Source organism: Paroedura picta, chromosome 16 (assembly GCF_049243985.1).
Source record: "Paroedura picta isolate Pp20150507F chromosome 16, Ppicta_v3.0, whole genome shotgun sequence".
In the NCBI taxonomy this organism is placed as follows: domain Eukaryota; kingdom Metazoa; phylum Chordata; class Lepidosauria; order Squamata; family Gekkonidae; genus Paroedura; species Paroedura picta.
Genome location: NC_135384.1, coordinates 11,011,361 through 11,030,271, shown reverse-complemented (window position 1 = coordinate 11,030,271; position 18,911 = coordinate 11,011,361). Strand labels below are relative to the sequence as shown.

Below are 18,911 nucleotides of genomic sequence, written 5' to 3'. Positions count from 1 at the left end.
TTTCATGCGGGTGTGTATTCAGACAGGCATGTACATTCTGGTGCAACTGCTCACATGCACCTGCATGCAGCATTACCGGGATACACACTCTATGAACATCTGAGAGTTGTTTTTCCACGGCTCAGCTAAGAAGCGTCAAACCAGACTGGGCTTCAAGATGGCTTCGGACCTCGAGGCTGTTTGCCTCTGAGTTCCGATCTCGGCTCTTCCCCGGGCTACCCCTTCCCAGGTCTTTTCTGCCGCTTTGGAGACAGGACCCAGATTCCGTTCAGGGTGAAAACACTGGCAGCAGTCACATGGGCTCCGGCTGGGACGAGGGCCCGGGCCTTTGTGCAGACAGGTTGAAAAACATCTCCATTCCACCAAGCTGGCTACGCCTTTTGTTCCCGAGACAAACAATAAGGGGCTTTGACCCTTCTTTTCAAAGAGGGAGGGGGGGAGAACTGGCAGCGTTGAGTGGCCTTTGGGATTCAAAAGCTGCTTATTGGCGCAGGATGGCAAACGCGGGGAGAGAGAGAGAGAAAAAGATTTACACTTTTTGGCTCGTGGTAAAAGGTCAGCCCTGCTGGGAGGAAAGCTCGGATGGAAAACACATCTGCTGCGGGAATTCTGTGGGCCAGAGTTTCAAAAAAAACCCCACAAAAAACAACCCTCTATGGTTCAGGCATTTTCGGCTATTTCTTAATGCACCTTAGAGGCGATTCACAAAATAAAACACACACACACATGCAGGAGGAGGTGGCGACAGGAGTTTCGGAGGATACCGAGTCAGTCGGGGGTGGAGAGGGGGCAGGGATCTTATTTGGAAGCGCACGCAAGAAATTAATGCACAAAAGGGAATCCCGTGCAGGTGCACCAATGCCGGTGGGCTTAAGGTTAGACGCCCTCCCTTCTGCCACCCTAGTCTGCCACATGGAGGGAGCTACTGACCTACCCAGTTGACCTGACACTGTCCAGCATTTCACCACCTTACCTGTAGGCCACATCCTGCACACCATGCAAGTGCAATTCCATTTAGAATCATAGAATAATAGAGTGGAAGGGACCTCCTGGGTCATCTAGTCCAACCCCCTGAACTATGCAGGACACACACATCCCAATTGCTCATGCACTGTCACCTGCCACCCCCTTGAACTTTCACAGAATCAGCCTCTCCGTCAGATGGCTATCCAGCCTCGGTTTAAACATTTCCAAAGATTGAGAACCCACCACCTTCCGAGGAAGCCTGTTCCACTGAGGAACCGCTCTCACTGTCAGGAACTTCTTCCGGAGTTTTAGATGGAATTTCTTTTGAATTAATTTTGTCCCATTCGTTCTGGTCTGTCCCTCAGGGGCAAGAGAGAACAACTCTGCTCCATTCTCTATATGGCAGCCTTTTGAAATATTTGAAGGTGGTTATCAGATCCCCTCTCAATCGTCTCCGCTCTAGGCGAAACAGACCAAGCTCTCCCAACCTTTCTTCATATGCCTTGCAAGGCTGGTGTGTGAATTACTCAACTAATATATGGAGAATATTCCACAGTGTTACGTAAGCGCTGAATATGGTATACCTTGTGTGTTCAAGCCGGCCAATGCAAGAAGATGGGGTCTTGACAGTGACCACTGATTGACCCACTCAGGGCACCCATCCTTAGAACCTCAGTGCTCAGTGAGCACCCCCAATTGCATGAGAACCTACTTCTGACTTGGCCCCTGCTGCATACCTTGACTGTGTCCCTGTGGATCACAAGAAAAGAAGCAAAAACGCATTCCTCTAGAGACTTTATTGTTAGAGTCGGGATTCACCATCGACTGCTCTGGGGGAAAAAAAAACAGAGCTCACACATTCTCAAATACAACAGGATCCCGTTACATGCAGGAGCGAAGAATTCCAGCTGGAACCCATTTCAAAACAATGCCCCTTTCCCATAGGCTGCTGAGCTACTAACCCCCAGCACCTATTCAGGTTTAAGGAATAAGTAAGGTGACTTTCTAACTGGACCATCGTCTTCTGGGGTGGGAGTATTCCAGCTTTCGGGTGACACAGAACTCTTTGTCTCCGCGGTTGGATGAAGCATTCTGTGTCTCTCAAAAGTTTGCATACTGATTACTCTCACTACAGCTGATCCAAAAGAATCCCCCCCTTTTTCGAGAGAGAGAGCGCCACATGGCAAAACAAATTTTTTTTTAAAAACCCTATCTATACATTTAAAGGTGTGCGTGTGGTTTTTTTTTTTTTTCCTTTTTAAAAATACAGCCAATGACATCAAAGAACCGGTACAGTTGGAAATCCCTTTTACATAACAAGCTGACCCAACGTGGCACCACAAGAGCCCTGCTCAAAGCTAGCAGCCGGAACGCACGACAGTCAGCACTTTTAGACAAAAAAAGAAAAAAGAAAAGAAAAAAAAAGAAAAAAAAATCACAAGTGATCACAGTTTCCTCCACCCACCTCTTTAGACAAAGTCAAAACCACTGCAGCCCAATATCTCTTGCACTGCCGTGACAGCACAGTCTGGCTCAAGCATCCCCCCCCCTCCCGCATCGCCCCCCTGAAACATCCTAAGAGGAACAATCCCACCCTCCCCAAGAGAAATCTCCTCCCCCCGGGTCAGCCTCGCCCAGCCACCCCAAAAGCCCCTAGCCGCCCAAAACGCTCGCTGTCTTAGCGGAAACCGTACATGCACACCACAAAAGCCGCTACCATCTACGAAGGATTAGTTTCAATGGGGTGGGGGGGGATGAGGGACAGGTGTGGGGGACAGGTAAGAGGACAGGTAAGAAATGCAGCCTTTGTGGGGGTGTGGGGGAAGAGGGCTGGATTTGGGGGTGTAAAGTAAAAGCATGTTTGTGTATATGGGGAGGGGGGTGAGGGCTGTAACATAAACCCAAAGATGGGAGGGGGGGCAGAGGGGGAGGACCACGGTTCTTCCGAAGCCAGAGAGCAGAGAACGAAATTATATCTAAGCCCCGTCAAGGGATCTGAGTCGGCCAGGCCAGACGGGGAGGGAAGCGAGGAGGCCTTCCTCTTTTGGGTGCTCTATGCCAGCCTGACAGCAGCTACACCAATCTGGGCTCGAGTCTTTCTTTAGCGGAAGTCCTACTTGTGCTTCCGTACATCCCGGAGGGGACGGAGGGAGGAAGCGAGCAACGCCAACTGATCCCCCCATTCGGACGACTCCCAGAACAACGTTTATCGCTCAGAAATCCAGGGGAGGGGACGGTGGTTAGTGACGGTTTAGACAGAACGACGACAACAGGAAAAAAACAAACAAAAACGAATAATCCAGAGACTCCCTCAGTCAGGGCACTAAGTGCACAAAGAGGAGGAGAACCAGGGAGGGATCGGAATAAGTGCCGATAGTTTAATCGTTTAGAAAGCGGGGAGAGTGTTCCATTTGTGTCTCCCTCGGGGTCAAGGGTCACTAAGGAAATTGGGAGGCGCGCGCGGGGTGTGTGTGTGTGTGTGTGTGTCCGGAACTAGTTTTAGGTTACGGGAGAGAAGAGAGCGGGATTTGGGGTAGGTCGGGCTGAAGAGGAAGGGGTGTGTGTGGGTCGGTGGAGAAGGAAAGGTAAGGGGGGAGTTAAGGTTTGCTGCTTTTTTAAAAACAAAATAAACGAAAACAAAAACAAGAGAGTACATTGCATCCCATCTGGGCCTCCCTGGCTGTTTAGTACCGTTAGGGGAGATCGTCCCGTGGCCCAATGGCCAGAGTGCATTGTGGGACAGCAGAAGAAGTCCTGTTCAGAAGTGGGAGGCGGTCTCGTCCCCGGGCCTGGCGCTCAGCAGGACACCTCCATGGTGGGGGCCGGAGGCTGGGGCGCCCCTGCCTCGCTGCTCTGGGACAGGGTACGTGAGCGGGACCGGTTCCCGTCCCCCGAGGCGGCACTGGACAGAGAGGCGGTGCGTGAGCGGGACAGGCGCGTCATGCACGACGAGGCCACTGTGGGGAGAAGGGACAGAGAGAGAGAGAGAAAAAAGAAAGGGGCAGAATCAGAGACAGATCCGGCATGTGAGGGAGCCACAACCCAGTCCCAAGGGGCTGCATCGCAGGTGTTTTGCCCATAAGAAGGTAAAGTTATATTTAAAGCTCACAGGCATTACATGTGTGCCTTTAGCACTGATACCCGTTTTACCCTGGACATTACAACGTAATACATCATACATCCCACCCTACAATCCTTTAGACCCTCTTCTATCCAACCCCCCTCCCCAAAAGGACATTGGAGCTTATTTCCCCTCCCACCCCAAAAAGTCTGAACTACCAGATGCAGGATACCGGGTGCAAATCGATCCAGGCTGGGCTCAATGAGAAGATTCGCGTAACGTGTTAATAATGTGAGTGGTTTTATTCCGGAACGCGCACCCAAGGTTTCCATGGTGCGGAAAGGGAGGACGGTTTGGCACAGGCCGGGCCTGGCCTTGGGATGCTGTTATTCAAAAGCAAAAAGGCACGTCGCCCGCCTTTTTGACTCAGATGCGCGACGGAAAGCCAAATCAAGCCGTTCCTGCTTGCTCACTGTCACTGCAAACCATGTGGTCTCTTCGTGGGGGTTGTGTGTGTGTGTTACTGGAGCATACGGGGGTGAGGGAGTCATGGAGAGGGGGTGGTGGTGAGTAGACGGGTTGGGGGGGGGGGACAGCGTGCCGGAGGATTGGGGGGGGGAGGGGGAAATGTCACAGAAGGTACCTGACCCCTGACTGAGTTTCTTGTCCAGGACATGAGGGACTGAGGAGAAACAGGAAAAAATGCCTCAGCCCATGACAAAGAGAGAACACCCAGGGGGTATTTATTCATAGTGTGGACCGTTTCCGCACTGGGAACTTTGCTGCCCTGGCTCCTGTGCGGGAGCGCAAATCCTGGATGAACGAGGTGCACTGGGCCAAAATTCCCCCATGCAGGAGCAGGAAGAGGTGGGGCAATCTGCCCCGGATCAAACTCCAGCCTGCAGCCCGGCACGAAGCCTCTGGTGCGGAAACGGGAGAGCACAGCCCAGTTACCGTGGTACAGATGAAGCTGCCCTATGCCAAGTCAGCACACTGGCATTGCCTCCTCTGACTTGGGAAGAGGTCCTCTGTATGGTTTACAGTCTGGCCCGTCTAAATGGGGTCCATGAAGGACTTCACCTGGGGCGTTCTTCAGGTAACCAGATGCTCTACCGCTAAGCTCGGACAGGGACCACCGCCTCATTCTTGCCATCACAGCGAGAGCCCAGATGGCAGCACCGGCTCCATAAGGCTCTCCAGCACTTTGGGCCCCAGCAAGTCGCACCGATGTGAGTTTGAACAATCTATTTTCGATCTACTGCAGTTGAGCAACCGTTTGCAAGGGCTTTCTTTCCCCCATTCCACCCGGTCAAGTCCAGTGGCAAAGAGCCCTGGAAGTGGCGTGAAAGGGCCTCCTTGCAGTAGCGTGTGAAGGTCGTCACTGACAGGGACCAATAGCCCCTGGAGCTAAGCCTTTAGACTGAACTCCCGTTGGGGGTGGTGTGGAATACGGCATTCAGCGTTCACAGGAATGCGTGCGGAGCCCAAGGATCCAATACTCACTGTATCCCATGCCTTGCACGAAGTACTTGAAGGCCTCTGTCAGTTTCCCAGGCTGGAAGAGGAAAGAGACAGAGCAAACGTGAAAGGCGTGCGCACACACAAAACACTTCCCTCACAACACAACAGTAGGTTGCTGGATTCTGTCTTGCCTTCCCAAGAGACATTTCTCTGTTTCGCTCTCTCTTTTTTTTAAAACACTTGGGATATTTGGAGGAGTCGAATCCTTAATTTATGAAAAGTTGTCTTGCGGAGTCACCGATGCAATTTTGGGGGCCGAACGACGATGAAGGGCAGCCGCGTATTAGTTTAAAATATTTACTGCCTTTCTTTCAGTGGCAGCTTTCAAAGCTACCAATTAATATATCTTGGGCGGAAATCCTTCCTTCCAGTGTTAGACAAATTAAAAAGCTGACTCCGGTGGCAGGTTTTGAGGGCTTGAGCTGATATGTGAGTTAATTGGTGGGAATTTTAACCAGCAAAGGCTAAGTGATACTTCCATTAACAACACTGCTGCCACACTTTTTCATGATCCAAGTGTTCCATAAAGACCACCTTGTAGAAATCCTTACAACAGTCATGTAGAAGAAGAGCTGATTTTTATACCCCTCTTTTCACTGCCTGAAGGAGTCTCAAAGCAACTTACAATCGCCTTCCCTTCTGCTCCCCACAACAGACACCATGTGAGGTAGGCTGGGGTTGAGAGGGCTCTGAGAGAACTGATCTATGACAGCAGCTCTAACAGGACTGTGACAAGCCCAAGGTTCCCCAACTGGCTACATGTGGAGGAGCAGGGAATCAATTCCAGCTTGCCAGATTAGAAGCTGCAGCTCTTAACCAGTACACCACATGCAGGATAGACAAATATTGTCGCCGTATTGTAGATGGAAAATGGAGCAAATACACCTAATGCATTTGCAGCAGAAGCAAAATTTGAACCCAGGACCTTTAGGATCAGGGCTCATTCTTTTGCCCACTACCCTCCCTCTGCTCTCTAACACGTGTTGCTGTGAAGGACAGCTGGGTTTGTTTTCCAGCACTATTTTGGTTCTGAAGCATTCGTGCAACAGATAATATAAAAACACACAGATACAGTTTTCCTTTGTGAAAAGCAAATGAGAGCTTAAAGATTAAAGTCCGCAACATTTACGGGGGGTTCTTTTTAATTGTGTATTTGTTGATTTAATCCGTTCCTCTACTTGGGCATATTTCTTTTGCCAAAATGAAGATGACACACAAAATTAAAGCATTCCAATTTTTTTTTTAATTATGTGTGGGATAGAGAAGGTAGAGAAAGAGGGGTTTTCCCCCCTTTGTCACAATACAAGAACTTGTGAAATAATTGAGAGTCATTAACCTGTGGAATTCACTGCTGCAGGAATTGGTGGCAGCTACAAGCACAGACGGCTTCAGGAGGGAACTGGTTAAACGTAGGGAACAGGGATCCATCAATGTCTGTTATCCACAAGGTATAGATGGAACGCTTTGGCTCTGCCAGTGATGCTTGGAGAGCAAACAGTGGGAGCGTTTCTGGAGTCCTGGCCTTTCTGGTGGACCTCCTGATGGCACCGAGATTTTGGCCACTATGTGACACAGAGCATTGGACTGGATCAGCCATTGGCCTGATCCAACATGGCTTCTCTTACGTTCTTAACGCACTAATTCCTTTTGAATGGGACATAATAATAAATTCACATGCTCATTCCTTGTGGGTTGGACGTCACAGAAGGCCCAGTTTGTTATGTGGAAATGTTCACTATGTAAGACCAACCGGCAAAGTGTCTTAGTCTGTTAGCTAAATGTCTAAGTATGGGCTTTACGAAGGAATAGTTGTCCTCGTGACCAAGCAGTGATTCATCTTCTGGAACAGGCTGCTCGGGAGGTTTGCTTGATGCGTCCAAAAGTATGGAGGCCATGACGGAGATGTGGCCATTGCTTATCTTCTCATCATCTTACGGATTAAATGCACGCACTTAAAGCACAGCCAGGGCAATCGTTGGCCAAGAGGCAATGTATCAAGTGTGGCCTGATCTAGGGCATGAGGAAACCCTATGAGGAAAGGCTGAGGGGGTTGGGAATGTTCGGCCTGGAGAAGAGGAGGTTGAGAGGGGACAGGATGGCTGTCTTGCAGTATTTGAAAGGCTGTCACTTGGAGGAGAGCAGGGAAGAATTCCTGTTGGCAGGAGAGGATAGGACCTGCAGTAATGGGACTAAACTATGTGGAGAATGATAACAGATATCAGGGGGAAAAAATTCACAGAGTAGTTCAGCAGTGGACTCGACTGCTTAAGGAGGTGGTGAGTTCCCTTCACTGGCAGTCGTCAAGCACTGGCTGGACAGATACTTCTCCAGAATGCTTTAGGCTGATCCTGCACTGAGCAGCGGGTGGGACTAGATGGCCTGTCTGGCCCCTTCCCACTCTATGGTTCTATGATTCTACCTCCCTCTCTGAAACATTACAAAGGATAAACCAAGACAATGTTGGGGTGCATCTGCCTGGATACAACGGAATTGTAATAAAGCACAGTGGTGGCCTCAGGAGCAGAGTTGAAAATTCCGGGTTGAGAAATTTCAGGAGATTTGGGGGCGGAGCCAGGGAATCCAGGGAAACGGATCTTTGTAAACCAGTTGTAATCCCAGGAGATCTCTAGGAGGTCCCTATTCAGAAGCCAGATTGGAGGTGGGCAACCGATTTGGGTCGCGTTGGTTTTACACCTTTGTTGGGACAGGAAGATGGGCGGCAGTCTGCATATTAAGTTTTTAGGCTAGAAAGAACAACGGTCCGTGTGTTTGGTAACCACCCACACATTCAGAATTTGGGGCTGGGTCTCCCCAAAGAAGCAAGCAAGAAGAATGGTATTCACAGGAGGGGGTTAACAAAGCACACAGGAGGACACTTGGCCTAACCCTGCTCAGAACCTTCCTTCTGCAGCACCCTCACTCATTTCTGTTGTTCTCACCTGGGTCAGCTGTGGTTGTCCCCCCGAATCTGCCATCTGAAAGACACAAAAGAGAAACCAAAATGGGTAGAACCTGAAGGGAGAAGGCAAGGGGAGCAGGGGGGGGGCATTATTTCTAGGTGGCTGCCCCAAGCAGCACTCTGTGTAGAGCAGTGGTTCTCAACCTGGGGGTCAGGACCCCTTTAGGGGTCTAATGACCCTTTCACAGGGGTTGCGGCAGGGCAAGCCGATTGGCCAAGGGGGGGGGGTGCCATCCACACAACAGCCTTGTGGGGTAGATCGAGACAGAGCGTTCGTCTGTCTGGAGCAGGGGAAAAGAGCGAGATGGGCATGGTGGGACAAGAGGCAGAACTGAACTGAGAAACCCTGGGGAAAAAGCTAATTTATATACAACCATGAACAAAGGATCTTCGTGCCATCGGTCAGTTTTGGTTTAATTTCTGCGAAAGAACCCTTGCATAATTTTACGGTTGGGGGTCACCACCACCTGAGGAACTGCATTAAAGGGTCGCGGCATTAGGAAGGTTGAGAACCACTGGTGGAAAGGGTGGAAGTTTTGCTTCAAAAGCTCAATGGCAGCCTAGGGGAACATGGGGGTGTGTATAAAAATCTGACAGAAGAAAATGGTTCCTTCCCGTGGCACACACACATGAAGCAATTACTGAATCAGCAAAGGAGTCCTCCCTTCCGAGGAAAATCACTTCCACAAGACCCCTCCCCCCCCCCAAAGAAAAGAAAAGAAAAGATTTGAAGGCCTATGACTTGAGAGATGGCCTGGAGGTGCTTGTGTGGAGGTTACGGTAGCAATTAAGGAAGCTCAGCCAAGCATTAGGAGAAACACTGCAGAGATGTACGGAAAAACAGGATGAGCTAGGAGCCGCTTGGAGGGACATGGTCCTGGATCCGGCAGTGCGCAACTGGAAACATAACTGGATTCGGGGCATGCTGCAGAATCAGAATTTATTTAATGCAGCATTTAGCCAGGAGTGCATACTGCATATTGGTGGATGATGCAATGCAGTTGACTAATCTGCTACTAATTCACTTTCTTCTGATATTGTTACTCTTATGATCCCTGTTCCATTGTCTGAGGAGGTGTGCCTGCCCGCGAAAGCTCCAGCCTCGAACAAATCTTTGCTGGCTTTAAAGGTCCCTTTGGACTCACATTTTGCTCTGCCACTTCAGTTAACCACCTGGATTTAGTGCAGTTGAGCTTGTGTAAGATCTCGTGCAACGTCTAGCCCTTTACTCCCTTTATATTACGCGGCGGTGGAAAGTACCTTCCAGTCACAGCCAAACTATATCAATAATAACCATAACAACTTTATTTTTATAGCCCACCTTTCCCGGTTGGCTCAAGGGTGGGTAACAACAGGCATGTGCGTGGAATACAGCTACATGGATAACAATCAAAATGTTCAGTTCAATTATTAATTTAATTATATTGAAATAAATCACTGCATTATTAAACCGCCTCTATTAGGAGCTTGCAAAGGGGGGTTTTCATTTCTGCAGGGCGGCTGGTTTGAGGACGGTGCATAATTGGTTTTGTGAGGAGGGAGGCCAGAGTTGTCTCAGAGTTCATTTCCTGGCCTCATCTGTCTCTGAAACTGGTGAAGGTCCCTTATGGCGACCCCATAGGGCAGGGGTGGGCAAAACTGTGGCCCTCCAGAGGTTCACGGACTACAATTCCCATCAGCCCCTGCCATGCTGGCAGGGGCTGATGGGAATTGTAGCCCATGGACCTCTGGAGAGCCACAGTTTGCCCACCCCTGCCATAGGTTTTCCAAGGCAAGAAACATTCGGAGATGGCCTGCCATGGCCTTCCTCTGCATTGATGGCCTCCCATCCAAATATTAACCAGGGTTCACCCTTCCTATATCATAGAATTCACCTACTATTTGGGCAAAATCTTCTGCAAATGGAAACGCTGGGGTTGAGAGAGCTCTGAGAGAACTGATCTGTAATAACAGCTCTAACAGGACTGCGACAAGCCCATGGTCTCGCGACTGGCTACATGTGGAGGAGCGGGGAATCAATTCTGAATCTACTGCAGCTCTTAACCTCTACACTACATGTGAAACAGACCAATACGGTCACCGTATAGACCCTTCCTATACCACAGAATTCCGCTATCAGTTGTGGAAACCCGAGTGGGGATGCCATAAGTCTGATTTAGTGCGAGTGGCGGATCGTGTGAGTGGCGAATTGTGTTTCTTGTGTTTCCAGCTGTGCAAGAGCTCAGCCACAAGGAGAAATTCCACAGTGGATGTAACCCATGAACTGCATCTAGAGCAGGGGAAGAGTGCTGAAAATCGGGTGGGAGAAGTGGGCCGGTCACTGCTTACCTTGAGGAAAGAGGTTTGGGTTGGGTCCAGCTTGGAATTGCACTCCACCTGGTAAGGAACACACAAAGGGTGTGAGGATGAAAGGCAGGCCCAGATATGTTGGCTTTTATGGTCAACTAGGAGCGAGGGGACCACAAAACCCAGAAGCTGCATTCTGCCTCCCCCTGCCGTGGAGCTTTCCGAAAAACACCAGAAAGGTGCCGTCACTCACCACAGCATCTTCATGAGGGGCCTGGTCTCCGACCACCAGCATCACAGGACACCTGGCAAGATTGGAAAAAAAGAAAGAAAAGAATTAGCAGAGTTTTAAGTAGCTTACCGGGGACTTGCTTCTATGTTAACAGGGCAGGGCTGTTAAAGGCTGACAACACTATTATCATCATGGGACAAGAGAGGGGATCACACACTGGGCTGGATCCTGACAATTTTTCTGATGGCCAGAAAGGCAGGGGTGAGCAACCATCCCTTCTCCCCCAAAGGAAAACAAAAAAGCTAGCTGGGGACCAGGGGGCCTGCAAAAACGACATGGGATGGAGGCTAACAAAAGAGCGGAACAAAGAAAGATTTGAGCAAAACAAGTGGGCTGGACCCAATTTCCTGAGCAGCTGGCTGCCTTGTGGCATCCCTGAGTTCATCTCACTTTCCCGTACGGCTAATTTCCCCTACACCTCTCCCTCTTCACTGCTCAGGAAAATCAGCCTCCGAGGAGAGCCAGATAAACAAGGAATGCTGAAATGGCAGCTCCTTCTCCGTGGCATGCCTGGCTGCGGTCTCTGTTGGGAGACGTCTGGCGTCTGTCCCAGGCCCTGCACTTCCCCACCCCCCACGGCACCATTCGTATGTGGGGGATGTCTTTTCATGCATTCATGTGTAGCCAGGCGCTCCCCCACATGCAGCCACCTGGGTGACCTTGGGCTTGACACAGCACTGATAAAGCTTTTCTCACAAAGCAGTGATGTGATATCAGGGCTCTTTCAGCCTCACCCACCCCACAGGGAGTCTGTTGTGGGGAGAGGAAAGGGAAGGTGATTATAAGCTGCTTTGAGACTCCTTCAGGCAGAGAAAAGTGGCATATAAGAACCAACTCTTCTTCTTCTTCTTGAGACTCCTTTGGGTAGAGAAAAGCGGCATATAAGAACCAACTCTTCTTCTTCTTCTTCATCATCCTCTTCTTCTTCTTCTTCTTCTTCTTCTTCTTCTTCTTCTTCTTCCTCTTCTTCTTCTTCATCATCCTCTTCTTCTTCATCATCATCCTCTTCTTCTTCTTCTTCTTCCTCTTCTTCTTCTTCTTCCAGGACAGCCGCTCTTTGCTCGATGGGCCCAGCTTGTTTGGGCCCAGCTATTTCTCTGAGGCTGAGCAGCGCTCTTGTTGGTCGCTTAGGAACGGCAGCTTATTCCCAACCTCCTAACCTTGCCAAGGAAAGCCCTACTTAGTAGTCAGCCCAGGCCGTTGTTTGGAGCAGCAGAATCCAAGAGGCACAAACATCCCCTGAAAAGCCCACAAGGGAAGAATACAGCTGAACCCCTGGACAACAAGGAGGGTTGCCAACTGGCCAAGAGGGGAAAAAAAAAACGTCCTGCCCCTTGAAGTGTGAAAATAGGCTTGTCATGGACCGCAGGACAATAACATGGTCTGGAAAACAACACCCTATTAAGCCTCCCTGAAAAGGACAGAACATTCTTCTCCAGACCTGTTGGCAACCCTAGCAACATGGTCCGGATCAAGCACCCCTTAACACACTGTTTTGTTTTTCTTGTTGACAGAGCAGGGGAAAGAGAATCTCGAAAATTCTTGGAGAAAGACCCCAATCCTCCTGCCCCACAGACTAGAAGATATGGGAGAGAGGCATTTTAAAAGTTTGCAGCCAGCATTGTCTCAGGTTCAGCTAAATTTACAGAAGGTCCAGGAATCTTCCCAGTTTGGTGTAGTGGTTGGGAGTGCGGACTTCTAATCTGGCAAGCTGGGTTCAATTCTGCGCTCCCCCACATGCAGCCAGCTGGGTGACCTTGGGCTCGCCAGGGCAATGATAGAGCTGTTCTGACCAAGCAGAAATATCAGGGCTCTCTCAGCCTCACCCAACTCACAGGGTGTCTGTTGTGGGGAGAGGAAAGGGAAGGCGACTGTAAGCTGCCTTGAGACTCCTTTGGGTAGAGAAAAGCGGGATATAAGAACCAACTCTTCTTCTTCTTCTTCTCCTTCCTCCTCCTCCTCCTCTTCCTCTTCTTCTTCAAAAGCTACTGAGGGAAGTAGCAATCCCTCTGCCCCCTTTCCTTCACACACCAACGAGGTGATCTTACTACATCCATTTGGCATGAAGAAGAAGAGAAGGAGGAAGAAGAGGAAGAGGAGGAGGAAGAAGAAGAAGAAGAAGAAGAATTGGTTCTTATATGCTGCTTTTCTCTCCCTGAAGGAGTCTCAAAGCCGCTTACATTAACCTTCCCTTTCCTCTCCCCACAACAGTTCTTTAGAATAGTCTGGCCTTCTTCACCACCATCCATTGGTGTCTCTCAGAGAGACAGAGAAGTAGTGGTGGTGAAGTCAGGGCTTGGTAGCGGATCTTTGTGTGGTGCTGGGACCCAGGCACCTGCCCAAAGATGACCAGTCCTGGGATGCTGGCACTGTGAGCAGGGACCAGTCAAAAAAGAAAGCAGCACAGAAGCCAGTTTAAACCCAGATGTGATCTAAGCTCTATATTTAGTCTCCTCCCGAGTCGGCAGGATGACATCTGACTACCTCTGGGGCTGTTCGCGAGGTCGCACCTCGTAGTTTGCATTAATTAATCGCGCAAATAGGTCTCGGTTTGGGGATGAACATTTTGAAAAATGGAGCAGGCTCGCAGCTAATTAATCTCCAACAGGATTAATTAGAACGAGGAGCTAAAAAAGCAGAAATGGGTGGGAGAGGATGATACATTAAAAAAAGAGAAGAGTTCCCTCTTCCTGTTTTCCCCAATTTTGATTTTCTTATATAATTCTTCCCATGCAAATGCCAAACACTGACCTATAAAGGTGCCAGGCACCCAACTACTCTTGCATGAAGGTGTACAACTATACAGACTAGGATCTGCCCATTAACTCCTCTATTTGTATGCCGATTGACAGCCACTTGCATGATTCTGATAACGGCCCCCATCCTATCTCCGCTTCAGTTGCCCAGTTAATTATGCATCTGAACTCTCGCTAAACCTTCCTGGTGATTAATCCCACCCCCATTCCCGTCCTCTCTCTACTTAGGATCCTGGAAACTCTGATTTTATCCGAAGAAGTGTGTTTGCACATGAAAGCTCATGTTTCGAATATAACTTCGCTGGTCTTAAAAGGAGAATTTCCCTAGTCCCCTGGCAATCTTATTTATGGGCCTTTTCCTTGGCACCAGAGCAAGTGACAAATAAATATAGCGTCCTTTCTTACTTCCCCGACAAGTCACAGGTTGCCCACTCGACACTTCGCATGGATTGAATCATCTCCTTTTGGAAAGGCGTGCTAAAAGCTCCTTCCCTGCTCTTTCGGCATCCTGCCTGGGTGAAAGCGAGGGATGCCACAGCCGGCAAGGAGCACCCAGGTCACCCAGAGGACGTGATGTTTCTGGTTGGAGCGCCTGTAACAGCAAACTCCAAGGTGGCTCTCTCCGCCATGGAAGACACGGAGCCAAGCGGAAGTGTCTCTGTTGAACATCCAGCCCAGGTAACTGTTCACAGGTCCACGAACCCCCATCAAAATAGGCAATGACTAAGAGTGGATGGATGAAGGAAGGGAGGTCAGGACAGGGACTCACTTGAAGGTGATGTCTCCCCCACGCTCCAAACTCAGGTCTCTGCGGCTGTAAGGGGAAGAGAGGGGAATGGTAAGCATTTCTCTTCCCATCAGCAGTCCTTCCGGAATCCCCTCCCTATCCCTCCCACTCTGCTCTTGCCTTCTCTTAGCTTGCTTTCCCCCCTCCTCCTCCTGACGTGAACCTACTTCTCCGACTGCCATACACGGAAGATGGAAGGGAGTTCTCTGCCTCTTGAAGATGGCATAGTTGGGAGATGTTTGGTAGGTCTGAATGGACCTGACTTCTACCCACCACCACCACCACCACCACCACCATCCCGTTCAGCAGTAGGCCTGTGTGTGCCTAGGAATAAAGTTCTCACTTAGGGAAGAACTGACCCAAAGCCCCATGACTGACTTGCGTCTGCTGCTTGAACTCTATAATGTGTGTATCCGGCCTCAAGTAAAAACAAAGGGGCCAAGCTTCTTTCTTCGCTTGCAAGAATGGGTGATGAATTCAGCTCCCCTTCACCCCCAAATGCCTCATTTAAGCAGAATTTTGGGGATTTAATACTGGTATTTTCTCCCTCTTTCTCCCTCCCACCCAGCTAACTCTAAACCCTTGGGCCTTTCCTGGCTCCCCTGACCCTTGACCCTGTACCTATTGTAGCTGCTCCAGTACAGCTGAATATTAGGCAGGTTGGTCGCATGACTCAGGATTTCCCGCTGTTGTTGCACCATCTCCGTGTTCTTGGAAAGTTCCTCCTGGGAGACAGAAGGAGAGGGGGCATGATTTCCATCTACTCAACACACCGACATGCAGTCTTGCTTTCTACAGGCACCAGCTTTTCAACCGGCCTCTATTCCTTTGGCTTTATCACCAATTCCACAAGCAATTCCATACTGTCACACACCCCCTGCTGCCTCCTGGCTCCCCGGGGTTGCCGGAGCAACCAGGGTCAACAGCCCAGCCAGATCTGAGTGATGAGATGGACCCGGGGGAGGGATGTTCCCGGATGACCCAGCCTAGTCCAATCTTGCTAGCTTTTGGAAGCTAAGCAGGGTCAACCCTGTTTGGCATTTGGATGGGAGACCACCAAAGAATACAAACCAGGGTCACTGCGCAGAAGCAGGCAATGGCAAACCAGTTCTGAACATCTCTTCCCTTGAAAACCCTACACTGAAAACCCTACCGTACGTTGGCTATGACTCTACAGCTATTCCCACCACCACCCATAGTCAGAACTTAGCGGGTGACACCACTGCTGCTCCAGCCAGGCTGTTCTTGCCTGCTGATCTCTGCAGATTAAGCCAGTGTTCATGGGAGTCGTCCATTCCCTCCCGGGTCATCTAGCATTCCAGCTGCAATCAAACTTTTGCGAAAATTCGTCGCACGCCAACCGACTCAGTTTCGAAATCCCAATGGATGGATTTTTCGTTTTGTTGAGACCCGCCACCGGACGTCCAACCCAACTGCTCCTTGTTTAGAGAAAGCAATCTGCATTCATTTGCGTAGATACAAATGAGTAGCTGGGTTGATCTGAAGAAGCACAATAAGCAGCACTCGGAAGCTCACGCCTTGAATAAATCTTTGTTGGTTTTAAAGGTGCTGCTGGACTCTGATTTTATTGTACATTCATTTGCTTCAGCTTTGCAAAACAGGCAGTGCTCCGGCCCTGGAGCCGAGCTGCCGATTCCCGAGATAAGCCAAGAGATGGGTGTCTTCCTCCACTCACCCGGCGTTCTCCAGCCATGACTCCAACATTCCTGCTGGCTCATAGCAGCAGGGCTGAGAAATGGAGGTGACTCACACACTAAACTTGGCAGGGGACCGGGTGCTGCTGCGGCCGCCCCTGAAGCACCTCAACGCCTTCCCTCCACAAAGGGCTTTCAAGGAGCGCAAAAGATGCCGTTTCTTCTCAGGCCGCCTCGTGAGGTAAGATGGGGTGGTCGCCAGGCGGTGGGTTTTTGGACCCCATTCAGATGGGAGGTGGCGCCAATGTTAAATTAGGAAAGTACGTCCCCATTGAATTGAACAGTTCCGCCTCATTTCTGTGGAGCGTGTGCAGAAGACTGCAGCAAACTTCAAATCCCTTTTGAGAGGTGGAATGAGGCACGTGTTTTTTCGGGACCAAATTTAGGCACCAGTGACAGTTAGAACTTGTTCTGGTATGAATCATCCCTACAGAAATTGAGCCAAATTACACATAGCATCGACCCAAATCCTGTCAGGGTTCCCCTGCCTTCCCAATTTCAGTCAAAGACAGATTGTAAACTCCTCAGGGCAGAGGACTGCTCCTAGGCCCACACTGCTCTCTGTTATTTTAAGTATAAAAAGTGCTTATTGTTCTCCCCCTTGCCTAACAATTCCGACAAACAAAACTCCCAACAGTAGTTGAAAATGACAAACTGTGAATGGAACAAAACACACGTTTGGCTGGAAATTCATCAAATGGGGTACAGGCTGTTTGGCAAAGTTGAATACAGCTCCTTTTTTGGTTATGTTACTCGCTACTCATATACTTTTTTTTTTTTTAGGGTTCTTCTGGCACTTTAAAGACGTAATGACTTTTAAATCTGCATCAGCTTGCACAGGCTGCAACCCAACAGGAGTCTTTGGATCTTGAAAGGGCCTGAGACAATGAAAAGATCCTTATTCTTCAAGATAGAAGAAGAGTTGGTTCTTATATGCCACTTTTCTCTACCCAAAGGAGTCTCAAAGCAGCTTACAGTCACCTTCCCTTTCCTGTCCCCACAACAGACATCCAGTGAGGTGGGTGAGGCTGAGAGAGCCCTGATACTATTGAAGAAGAAGAGTTGGTTCTTATATGCTGATTTTCTCTACCCAAAGGAGTCTCAAAGTGGCTTACAGTCGCCTTCCCTTTCCTCTCCCCACAACAGACACCCTGTGAGGGAGGTGAGGCTGAGAGAGCCCTGATATTATTGAAGAAGAAGAGTTGGTTCTTATATGCCACTTTCTCTACCTGAAGGAGTCTCAAAGTGGCTTACAGTCGTCTTCCATTTCCTCTCCCCACAACAGACACCCTGTGAGGGAGGTGAGGCTGAGAGAGCCCTGATATTATTGAAGAAGAAGAGTTGGTTCTTATATGCCACTTTCTCTACCTGAAGGAGTCTCAAAGTGGCTTACAGTCGTCTTCCATTTCCTCTCCCCACAACAGACACCCTGTGAGGGAGGTGAGGCTGAGAGAGTCCTGATATTCCTGCTCGGTCAGAGCAGCTTTATCAGTGCCATGGTGAGCCCAAGGTCACCCAGCTGGTTGCATGTGGGGGAGTGCAGAATCAGACCTGGCATGCCACATTAGAAGTCCACACTCCTAACCACTACACCAAGCTGGCTCTACTATGAGACTACTGTTTTGTTTTGGCTGCAAGTGACTTACAGGGGTCCTCCTCTGCAATCACGTCCACCTAAGGACAGTGAGTTAGAACCAATCGACTTTGATACTAGTGAAAAAGGGAGGCGGGTGCTGGCTTTTGCCACCCGAACAGCTTTGCTGGGGGATCATGAGCCCTGCTCGCGCCTTGAAGAAATCTCGGTTGGTCTTAAAGGTGCTCCTGGACTCTGTTTTTATAGTGCTACTTCAGACCAGCACAGCGACCCATTTGAACCTGTACAAAATTTAGCAAAAGAGGTTGTCTGGATCTGACCCAGTATATTATTATTGACGCCGCCAACCAAGTTAAAAAACATACGAATTTAAAGATCCATTTCCACCTGGTATTTTGAAGAAAAACGTGCTCTTGGGTCACAAGCAACTCCTGGGGCCCCAGAGGTGGTTTGCCATTACCTTCTTCTGTGTAGCAGCCTCAGTTTTTATCAGTGATCCTCCATCCGGGGACTGACTGCGGCCAAATTGACGTAGCTCTCAAGCCTTAAGGAGCCCAGTGCAAACTGGGCTGCTCAGGCGACTAATACTTGGCCTGACAGAAGCTTTATTTTAACACGTATAGCACAACACCACCTGTTTCCTGCCCTCCCTCTCCACATTCACAGCACCACCCACCCCTCCTCCTCCTCCTATGCACACTTACTGTACTGAAGAGATGTCCCATGATCATCTCTGAGATGGAAGATGTGAGGCCCGTCAGCTGCAAAGAACAATCAAAACCAGGCAGAAGATCAACACTGGTTCAAAGGTGTTCATGATATAGATCAGGTTTCCTGGGTTGATCTGGAATGGTTAAAGGACCTCCCTCCAAGCACGGATTGAACTAGATGGACTTTTTGCTCCCTCTCTGTACAAAGCAATTGCCCTGTAAGGTAAAGGTAAAGGTATCCCCTGTGCAAGCACCAAGTCATGT

The 18,911-nt window shown here is 49.6% G+C and overlaps 1 protein-coding gene across 9 annotated transcripts in view; it reads right to left on the bottom strand.

The window, feature by feature from the left end:
* Nucleotides 1–1,744: 1,744 nt before the first annotated feature.
* Nucleotides 1,745–18,911, bottom strand: part of NDRG2 (NDRG family member 2) — a 40,561-nt gene continuing 23,394 nt past the window's right edge. For 7 of the 9 annotated variants that reach the window (XM_077315724.1, XM_077315728.1, XM_077315726.1 and 4 more), the window contains 9 exons: nucleotides 18,642–18,698; nucleotides 15,250–15,353; nucleotides 14,611–14,655; nucleotides 11,047–11,098; nucleotides 10,836–10,883; nucleotides 8,488–8,523; nucleotides 5,531–5,582; nucleotides 4,676–4,709; nucleotides 1,745–3,923 (listed from right to left, as the gene is read on the bottom strand). In XM_077315724.1, the coding sequence (XP_077171839.1) occupies nucleotides 3,725–3,923; nucleotides 4,676–4,709; nucleotides 5,531–5,582; nucleotides 8,488–8,523; nucleotides 10,836–10,883; nucleotides 11,047–11,098; nucleotides 14,611–14,655; nucleotides 15,250–15,353; nucleotides 18,642–18,698 (627 nt within the window). In that variant the 3' untranslated portion in view covers nucleotides 1,745–3,724. The remainder of the gene's footprint in view (nucleotides 3,924–4,675; nucleotides 4,710–5,530; nucleotides 5,583–8,487; nucleotides 8,524–10,835; nucleotides 10,884–11,046; nucleotides 11,099–14,610; nucleotides 14,656–15,249; nucleotides 15,354–18,641; nucleotides 18,699–18,911) is intronic. The other 2 variants (XM_077315731.1, XM_077315733.1) reach the window with 1 other exon arrangement.